Source organism: Hydra vulgaris, chromosome 09 (genome assembly GCF_038396675.1).
Source record: "Hydra vulgaris chromosome 09, alternate assembly HydraT2T_AEP".
Taxonomy (NCBI): Eukaryota; Metazoa; Cnidaria; class Hydrozoa; order Anthoathecata; family Hydridae; genus Hydra; species Hydra vulgaris.
The window spans coordinates 39,228,271-39,239,828 of record NC_088928.1 but is presented as its reverse complement, the minus strand read 5'-3'; the positions used below and the strand labels follow the sequence as shown (position 1 = coordinate 39,239,828).

General features: G+C 26.4%; 1 protein-coding gene across 1 annotated transcript; it reads left to right on the top strand.

Annotated features, from left to right (window-relative positions):
- The first annotated feature begins 1,399 nt into the window (after positions 1-1,399).
- Positions 1,400-11,200, top strand: LOC101240720 (ceramide phosphoethanolamine synthase). The gene is made up of 4 exons (XM_065805658.1): positions 1,400-2,334; positions 2,520-2,642; positions 7,606-7,686; positions 10,914-11,200. The coding sequence occupies exons 1-4, from the start codon at positions 1,513-1,515 to the stop codon at positions 10,941-10,943; spliced, it is 1,056 nt and encodes a 351-aa protein (XP_065661730.1). The 5' UTR covers positions 1,400-1,512; the 3' UTR covers positions 10,944-11,200.
- The last annotated feature ends 358 nt before the right edge of the window (positions 11,201-11,558 follow it).

Sequence of the window (11,558 nt, the reverse complement as noted above, 5' to 3'; positions counted from 1 at the left end):
TGTGTAAGAGGAGTGTTATATAATTAAATCTAAATGACTTAAACAAGACAGCACAAAACAGATAACTATTCATATATTAATTGCTATCTATTTTTCGTCATTATATTAAATAAAAAAATAATATTTTATATAAAAATTTCTGTTAAGATTATGTTAAAGCCATCGTATTAAATCTATTGAGTTGGTTTTATTTCAACATTTTTTGCGTATAATCATACGAATTTCGTATAATCTTGAATATATATAACAACCATATTTACTTTATTCAAATGACTTAAAAAATACATAGAAAAAAAAAGATAATTGCTCAAATATAAGTTATCTATTTTGCTCTTATTATATATAGTGAGAAGGTAATAATATTACCATCTTTTTCAATTTTTAAATAATCTCAATAGAATTTTTTTATAAATAGCACTAATATTTGTTAAAAAATTCCATCGAGATTATTTTAAAGCCTTCGTATTAAGTATATTGGATTGTATTTGTTTTAATATTTTTTTGTGTAAAAGGGGTGTTATAATATAAACTAAATCTAAATGACTCGCGTTCTATTTGTTTCAATATATTTTTGCAATCATTAACATAAAGAAGTTTTATCTTTTTAAGTTGCACTGTTATCTAGTTTTATAGTTTGTAGCTATTTAAATAGTTAACATCAAATTTATAATTTTTTTTTTAAGTTGGTTTTTTTGTTGATAAGAAAACAATATATATATATATATATATATATATATATATATATATATATATATATATATATATATATATATATATATATATATGTATATATATATATATATATATATATATATATATATATATATATATATATATATATATATATATTTATATATATATGTATATATATATATATATATATATATATATATATATATATATATATATATATATATATATATATATATATATATATATATATATATATATATATATATTATGTTAGTGTATTCTACAAACAGAGTGCTCAATGTTCTAAAAGAACAGAGCAATAATAAATTAGTAAAAGCACTTATCTAATTTATATATATATATGTATATGTATATATATATATATATATATATATATATATATATATATATGTATATGTATATATATATATATATATATATATATATATGTATATATATACATATATCTATGTATATGTATATACATATATATACATATGTATATATATATATATTATATGTGTATATATATATATATATATATATATATATATATATATATATATATATATATATATATATATATATATGTATATATATATATATATATGTATATATATATATATATATATATGTATATATATATATATATATATATATATATATATATATATATATTTACTGAAGTATATGTTTAATTAAAAATAGTAATAAATATAATGATTATAGGTTATGTAATAATAGTATTGACTATGTTTAAAACTATAGTTGTTTATATTAGATTGAGGACTCTGTAATCTCTATATTCAACTTAAAGTTATGGAAAGTTATAAATATAAGAGTTTGTCTTATACTAACAACCATTATGGATTTTATTTGATGTTTGGACTTATAACATACTTTATTTGGTGTGATTTAAATTTTTTTGGAGAGCTAAGTGCTGAACAAGAGCTGGGTTTTAATTTGGCAAACATAACTCAAAATTTTCCGTCAATAAGCATTAAGTTAAGAATGCAAGATCATTTCGCACATTATGTTTATCTTCCTTTTTGTCAATGGGTTGAAGATACATTTAAAATATCAAAGGTGCCTGGTATTACTCCTAATGTCATTACAGCTGTTCATTTTACTTTGGCATTTTGTGCTGCAAGAGTGTTAGCCTATCCTGAAGTTTTTTTTTCAAAGTTGGCTGCTATAATATTTGAAGTCAGAACGATGCTGGACACCATGGACGGTGTGGTTTATAGAGCACAATCTTCTTTAAATACATATGTTTCAGGATGGGGATCCTATGGGTTTATTATAGATGGAATAGCAGACACAGTAGGAGGAATTTTTTTAACAATTGCTTTAATTTACAAGTTTAACAAAAACCCACCATTTCAAAATTTTGATGATATATCGCTTATGCGAAAAAAACATAATTTCGATCAGGAGAGTTCTAAATCACTACTAACTTCTGATGAATCTATTTCAAAAGAAAATGAGGACCTATATGGTCTTGTACGATATTCAAAAAAAACAGTAAATTTTACAATAATCTTTTTTACGATACTAGTAATTATACGCAGCAGCCTGTGGGATTATTTTAATCACAATTATCATAATTTGTTTGCTCTTCGTAGGCAAGATATCCCTCTAGTAAGTGTTTATATTTTAATTACTAATTAAATATACTTTTATGAAATTTGTGCTTATATGCAACACTATCTTTATAAAATGAAAATATTTCAGTTTTTTTTAAAAAAAGGCTATTTTAACAAAATTTTTACTTTTGACTTTTAACAAAAAATACTAGAATTTGAAATTTTGTTTTTATTTATAAGGAAAAGCAATGGGAAGTACTTGGGTACAAAAGCACATGGTTTTCTTTATGGCTATGGAAAACAACAAGTGCAGATGCCTTCATGCATTTTACTCTTATATCAATATTGTTTAATAAGCTATGGGTAAATTTGTTTTATAAATATTTAAAAATTATAATTTAAATATATTTAATATTATTTTGTTATTTATTCTAAAATTTAAGTATAGCTCAAGAACAATTATTGTTTTGCGGTAGAAAAACTTTTTTAAATCTTCCAAAGTATTGTATATATAAATATATATATATATATATAAATATATATATATATATATATATATATATATATATATATATATATATATACATATATATATATATATATATATATATATATATATATATATATATATACATATTTATATATATATATATATATATATATATATATATATATATTATTGTTATTATTAAGGTTTTTATAATTTGATTTTGTGTTTAAATCTAACTGACATTGACAAGACCCATAAAGTTACAAGGTAAAAAAAAATCCAAAATAAATTTATGCATTAGAGAATTTGAATGGACAAGATTTTCAGAAATTTTAAAAAAATTTACTAGCATCTAAATTGTTATCATTATTTTTGTATTTTCAACAGTATCCCAAAAAACTTATATGTCCAAGTTATAAATATTGAAATAGTTATTCACTCTTAACTTTTATATATTTCTTGAACAATATCTTGTATAAATCTTCTGTGTTTCTTAGTATTCTTGATGAGCTGAATTTTTTATGCAGCACATGTTTTCAATAGTCTGGTGAAATCTGAATTGATTAACACTCAGATATATGCTTAATATATGATTGAAATATTAGATATTTGATTGAAATTGTGAGGGGTTAAAATGTTTTCTGAAAGAAAAAAAAGAGTCTTTATAGGAAGAACTAATAACATTTCATATCCTTAAGACATATCTGTCTATTATTAAACTTTTTAAGTATAACAAAATTTTTTTCATCTTTGAAATCTAATTTTAACATTTTTAAGTAATTTGTCTAGAAGATATTGTTTAAGAGATGTTTACTTGCGTTTCTATTGAGTTCTCCATGGATTGATGGTTTGTAAAAGTTGCTCAAAAGGTTTGTATCTTTCAAAGAACAAGAGTTGTATTTATTGAGAGTGGTTATTAAATGATCAGTAGTTTTTTGGTAATTCCAAGAAACGTTCAAATCCGTGGTTTACAATATATACAAAAATACTTAGAAGTTTCATGTACTTCACAGCAAAACTTTGTATTTAAAGGAATATTTTTCTTAAAACAAGATACAAATTTCACACCCGCAATTTATTTCTCAAAACAAGAAATATATTTCTTGTTTTGAGAAATAAAATGCGGTTTCTCCAACCTGAATCCAAGAAGTTATGTAAGAAACACATTTGTCAGCAGGAAGACAGGAGATTTCTACCAAGGGCCATCACGAAGAAAAACACGGAAAGAGTCCCAGTCAGCTTCAAGGTAGTTGTAAAAGGTACAATGATAGGGGGATTCTGATGATGAAGAAGAATGAGATAATAGTTTTAGAGATCAAACAGTGATCAGAAGCACCTAAGGGTGAATGTGGAGAAACTGAGCACTGACTAGGATCAGAAACAAGACATAAGTCAAGTAGAGAAGGTAAATGATTTGGGTTGTCTGAAAAGTGAGTTGGAAAGTTGACTATATGAGTTAGAGATTAAGAAAGGCAAAAGTGTTTGGCAGAGTCACTGACACTAGAGCCAAGCCATTCAGTGTGATGAGCATTTAAGTCACCAACAATAACGATATTGGCTGATGGATAAAGAGAGAGCGCTTGATCAATTTGATCAAAAATAACATCGAAAAGAGTGTAGTCTTGAGATGAAGGAGAGCGATATAGAACAAAGAGAAAGGCAATAGAGGGAAGTGGTGCTAAACAAAAGCACATAAAAGAATAGTCAGTGGATTCAAACCTAGTTTCCAGACAAATGGGTGAATTCTTATGAAAGTAAATGCCCAGACTAAGCATGTGGCTATTAAAGTCTTTAAGAAATAAAGGAAGATAACTATCAACACTAAGATCACAAGATGAGACAGCCAAAATCAAATTAGTCTCACAAAGAGCGAGTAGGTCTGGTGAACTTTGCAAGAGATAAGACTCAACAGAAGAAAAGTTACTTCAAATACCACGAGTATTAGTGAATGATAGGTTTAGAGAACTTGGTGATGATGATAATTTTTTGTGTTTTATAGTTATTGGTACTTAAGTTATTTTTAAATTTGTTAAAGAATTTGACTCTAAGCGCAAATAGTACTCAGTACACTATTTAATAGTCCAAGCATTTGCCTCATTACTATTAATAAACCCTAAGCTGTAACAAAGAGCTCCAAATGTGGCCTTGGCAGTGCACACCAAAAGTACAAACAGGGACACCATCCATGCGCAACATGGCACTGTTAATACTTTGATATTTTTCAGCTCTTGATGGAATCAGTCCCTCTGATAGCTACCACAGAGTTCGGGAAACCTGACTGCCAGTCAGCCTCAAAACCATAAAACTGAGTTTTAGAGCTATACCCTCATTAGGAGGTAAAAGAATGAGTTGCCTAGTCATAAAAACAGAGACACAAGCAAAACCCATGCATCGAGTCAAGAAGATCCAACATTCAACATCCTAAACTGAAAACAATGTGTTATAAATACATCTGTGCCAGCCTAATAGATGAAGAAGGGGTGCGGGGCTGGTCAACAGATAGAATCTGTTTATCTCTTAATCAATGACATACACAAACATTAGCTCACTGACTTTGTAAGCTAGCAGTCTCAACAAATCATTTTACAGTGCTATCTATTTCATTACATAGCAATTTTTCATAGCTTAATGCAAAGAAATCCCATATGCAACAAACAGAAAAATATCCAGCATGTTAACATTTTAAATATTTAAAAAATGGTTGCAGTTTTTATTCTGTCCTGCACAATGATCAAAAAACTATGAATGTTTGTAGTTGTTGAACTGTCAATAGTTAATTTCGAACATTAAACAGAATAGATCTAACTGACATATTAACAATATAGCTTCCATTAGATAAATTCACTGAACTTCTGTGTAAAAAGCTTTGGTTTTATTATTTTTCCTGAAGCAATTGTCCTGGCAGGTTTTGCAGAGATTTACACTTTGTAGTGTAAGAGAAGATACATAATTACCATTGGAGTCAAAAGCAGTGTTCTCTTCATTCAACTAACTTTCATCCAATACATGAAAGTAGAATTGTAAGCATTGTTTTTATATAATTTAAGATACTGTTGTAAGAGATGTTATGAAGCTTGTATGTCAGGATAGCTGTTGCATTTGTGAATTATGCTAACTTTCGATTCTTTCCTGTAGACAATGATTTTAATGGTTTTTTGGTAGGATGTAACAAAGCTTACAACACACAAAAGGAATGTATCTTTTGGACCAGCATGGATGCACCATTTAGGCCAAAGACTTTTAAATTTGGAGAATCTGATTTTATGATCTAATTACTTATCTTACAAGCTGCATAGAGCTCCTAAAAATTACTCATAATTTTTTTTTAATGCTTTTAACCAATACTTTTTTTCACCCGGAATTTATCTTGAATACTTATAATCACGATAAAAAGGTTTTACAAGTTCAAAAATTTACTTATTAAAATTAGATTACTAGATTAAAATTAAGATTTAATGTTGTTTAATCACATAAGAGTTGCTATGATGCTTTTTTAGTTGATTTGCAACTTTGCTTTTTGAATTATGCTTTTGAAAATGTTTTTGCTGTTTTTCTCTTAAATCAAGGTTTTAGGGTTAGTCTTTTATACTGTAAAAGTTGTGAAGTGTTTAATTAATATTAAGAGGTTAGCTAAAATTAAGCTCTTAATAAAAAGGGAAAATAAGAGTTTACTAATAAAAATCTTTTTATTGCAATTTGCATTTTGAAAGTGTTCTCATTATCGCCATCATCAGTGACAGGTAAATGTTTTACCAAATTTAGTTCAGTTATTTTTATTTTTGTTTGTTTTTTACTAATTTTTGGTAAAACACTTCATACCGACATTAAATTCTAATGTATTTCTCATGGGCAAGTACTGTAATATTTAAAATTTTATGGAAAAATTCACTAAATTTCCTGGAAGTGTAATAAAGAATATGTGGTTGTTGCATCTTACTAAAGACACAGAAATGAGAAAAATCAAAGTTTCTAAGGCACATATAAAAAATATATAGGTAAAAAAATGAACCATTTTAGAAAGCATATTTAATGTAGTAAGTGGTTCAAAAGAAATTTAAAAAATGGGTTGTTTACATTTACAAAAAATTATGAATACCCTAATAGCTACATAAGGTAGAGTGGTGTAGTGGTAGAGTGTTTACTTTGTAAGGAAGAAGATCCAAAATACGATCCTCATCACATCCTTTTTTGTCAATGTTCTTGTTTCAGAGTTAAAGAGTTCAGTGTGGGTTGTAACAACACATTTTTAAAAAATGAGTTACTTAGTCTGCTTTTTGGAGGTAAATAAAAATATATATTTTTATGTGGTTAATGTTTAAGATTTCTAAAATAAATGTGCTTACCAATTTTTTTATTCAGAGCTTGATCCTGGATAAGCTAAGAAATTAAATAGAAAAAATTAAACACTTAATCCAATATATAACTACTGTACTATTGTTACTTGTATTAGTAAATGTTAAAGATTTGAATATTTTTAATACAAGTGATGTGAAGTTAAAAGATTTCATGAGTAAATTTGACTCAATAATAAATTAGGTTTAAAGAAAATTTTGATAGTAACTAGGTCAATGAAACCTTAAGGATTGCTTGTTGTAATTACCTAATTACAACAAGCGATTAGAAACTGTAATTAGAAAATATCTCAAACAATAAATCTTTGCAACAAAAATGTAACTATAAATTTTAAAATGTTTTAGTTTAAAATTTAACTTTTGAATTTTAAACTGTTTTTTTTTTAAAAGAACTTTCATTTCTTGGTTTAAATTTTCATTTAATTTCTAATTAAATTTGTAACAATTTTTATTACAATAGTTATGTTTGTTTTTTGTCATTTAGGAATGGCTTCGTTTCAATATGTATGCTTCTATTATACACATTATTTGTGTATCAATGATATGCCAAGTGCATCTCATGCATGTTAGTTTTACAGGATTTTTTTTTTCTTTTCTTTTTTTTTCGATTTTATGGTTTAATTTTTTCAAGTTGTTTTTTATTATTATTTATAATATATTATTAGTTTCAATATTTTATATAAAATATTGTAGTTTGTTGAGTAAACTACATAATTTATTAAAAATGTTGTAGTTTGCAGGTAGCAGCAAATGATACAGTGTGCCAATCATTTTATAGCCTCTTGACTTTTGCTTTAAAATTTGCAATTGATAAAGCATTAAACAAACACAAAAAATTTCTATTATTTAAGAAGTGTTTTGTCACAACATGTTTTCTAATAATAAAATCTTCAATGGTTCATAAACACAAGAGTTTTTAAAATTTAATTTTTGAAGTGTTAATTTTAAAGATTAATCAGTATATCAATACATGAGTTTCAAAAATTTGCTCCCATGGTGGTTTCTAGTTATAGCTTTAAAAGTTCTCATTTCAAAGCCTTGAAATATAATCTAAATGTGACTGAATGCTTGGAAAATTGATTTCTCCTAATTGAAAAGCACAAACAACTAAATTTAATTTCAATTTTTTTTTTTTTTTTTTTTTTATAAATGAATTTTAATTGTTTTAAAAAAATAGTCATTATTGTTCCAAAGATTCCTGAGCAGCAAGTCATTGAAATCTAGCTGGGTAATTCTAAAGAGAATTCTGTGGAAAATAGTAAATGTGCAAATAGTGTTGAAAGATTTCATTATTTATGGATTATTGCTACATAAAAAGTGACACAAAATAAAATTGTGCTGATGATGACAAGTACTTTACAAAGTTTTTGTTGTTGTAAATCTAAATCTTAATTTTTTTGTTAAAATAAAAATAAGCTTCGACAAAATTAGGAGAAAAATTTTTTTTTTAATTATCTAATTTTAAATAAAAACATATTTTAATATGCCACAGAAGACCTTTGATGCTTACCCCTTGGCACATCAAGATTTTATTAAAGGTTACCAACAAAAGTAAAGGTTACCAACAAAGGTAAAGGTTACCAACAAAGGTAAAGGTTACCAACAAAGGTAAAGGTTACCAACAAAGGTAAAGGTTACCAACAAAGGTAAAGGTTACCAACAAAGGTAAAGGTTACCAACAAAGGTAAAGGTTACCAACAAAGGTAAAGGTTACCAACAAATATGTGCTACTCTTTTTATCTTAGCTACTTTTTTATCTTTACAAACTTGAAAAATCGGCAATTAAAAAACATCCATAGTCCATATATTGAGAAATTACAGTATTTTGAACTGAAGCTTTTATTTTGATTGGTTATTAGAAGATGAATAATAAACTTGAGATATGCAAATGCTTTGTCTGTATTTACAAATAAGGATGATTGGAATTTTTTCTTTTCAAAAAGTCTGCTTCGGAGTAGAAATAGTGTAACAATTATTTGACTAGGTCTTTGCAGCTAAAGATGCTTGTTCTGATCATAAAAAAATCTTGGAACAAAAGCAATAGCTTGATGCTTAAGTAACCTCCCTAGTTTATGCAATTGACAAATTGTTGATTTTAATTTAAGTGAAAAAGATTTCGATTCTTTGGGAGGAGCAAAGAAAGATTAATAGAAACATAATTACAGCTGCACCCTTGGTTGATCAAAAGTTTTGAAAAAACGCAGACATATGTTTACAGAAACATCAAAAGAAATCATACAAAATGTTGAGTAACAAAATAATTGATCTTTTGTTGTGAGAGAACAAAGTATTGTACCATTTAAGTGTAAAGTAATTGTTTACAGTTGCAAAAATACCTAATGGAACTAGACAGCCTTAAGCAAATGCTGTTATTACTGCTTTTGAAGAATGAGTTATGACAGATAAAGTTATTTTTTTGTCATTTAACAATCAATCGACTTTAATACTAAATTAAATATTAAACGCAGGAATGGGGAATGTATTCTTATTGATGCAAAACTTTTTTCAAGAAGTTGAAGATATCTTTTCACTTCTCATTGGTTTGGCTAGGTTCCAGACATTCTCCTATTCAAGAAATTTTAGGCCCAATGAAAACACATTGACAAATAACATAGTTCCAGATATGCATAGGAGATTAGATATCTGAAATCTATTTTGAAGTTGGTAAAGAAGGCACTTAAACAATAGAAGCAACTTTGAGAAAATCATTGAGAGCTATTGGAAATTTCAATAATTTTTTTCGGTGATATTTTCTTACAAGGCATTCGTTTTTAGGCTGCTGGAGAAATGTACAGAGCATGGTTAAAGATGGTTAAAGTCATTTACTCTTTGAAGATTTAGATATTTCATAGCCAATTCAATCTGTTAAAAAAAGATTGAGCAGGGATCTGTTTATTTTGTCAATTCATGGTCAAAGTTAATCTAAACTCTTCCAATTAATTTACTGCATCTGCACTTGAAATTAATCTCACATTTCTATTGTTGTTGTAAGGTTATCAGTGGTGTTTTTATAAAGATTTTGTTTGTCTGGTTGCCCTACTAGGTAATTAACTGTTTTTTTTATTGTAATTTTAGTCATCCTTTAAGAGGAATGTTTTTCTCACACCTCAAGATGACTGTAACCGTACACCTCTAATTGTCATGACAAGAAAATTAGATTTAGCAAATCTTCTCTTAAGAGTTAGTTGTCTTGGTTTTTTTGACTAAAAAATATCTAATGACATGAAGAGGCAAATGTTGATGTCACTGAGCAAATGGAGATAAAGATCTAAACAGGCACACAGGACAGCTCTGGCAACAAGGGCTTGGCTGGCATTTTTTTCAAAAACTAAAACTGGGTAAAAAGTTCCTATATGATTAGCCATGGGCATGGAAGGGTCAAATATGCAATTAGTCAGTTAGAAAACAGGTGCAAAATATCTAAGTTTCTAATGATACTGCAGAGCAAGCAGTAGCTCTTATTTAAGAATCTTATTTAATATTTTGACATGTGATGACATGAATATATTCAGAGTAATTTTTTTTTTTACTAACACAGCTGCCTGGTCAATAGTTATTTTATTTTTAATTATGAAGTATTAAGTATCAACTTCTATTTAATTTTTATACAAGATGTTTATCTTAATTACTACTGTTATTTTAATCTTGTTAAAAAGTCAAATATAAAAGTGTATTTGATTTTTTAAAGTAATTTAAATACAGAAATCATTATGTTTTATATTTTTTGTTATGTTAATAAATTTCTTTGTATTTTTTTAACTATTTTCATCTTATTTTTTATCTTATCTTTAGGTTAGGTATGTTCTTGGCGTATCGTCATAATGCTATCCAAAGTTTGGAGTGTTGTTTGCAGGCTTTCTTATGCCTTTACTGGGAGTAACTTTTCCTGACCGTTTTTACTTCAGCACTTTTTAGCACACCGTTACATACAGTGCTAAACCCAGTATTTTTTTTATGTTTGCAGTATATTTACTTAGTAACCAGTAAATGACAACCATGATTCTTCATCTCTAACAAAAACAATTTTAGTTCCTGTATATCTTTTTAACGTTGCAGTAATATTTTTTGACGAACACTTATATTTTTATATTCTTTAATTGTTTTGTCATACTTCAAAGTCACAATCTAAATATCACATGATTGCAACTTTTTACGACCTTCAAATTTTAGAATAACAAAACGATAAAAAGCAACATTACTTAAAAAAGTTCCAGTCTAGGGTAACTAGGGTTTTATAGCGTAGTTTGTGACCTATATTTAAATACATCACAAAAATGTTGTGAACGAAAAAATATTTTAAAAATAAAAATTAATGCTTTTAAAATTTTCTTCTACAAGATTACCATAGTTATTTTTACTATTACGCAATTATGTATTTTTAGTTAAACTCGTTTCTTGTTTCTAGTTTTTTTATAAGTAGATTTTTAAAATATTTTT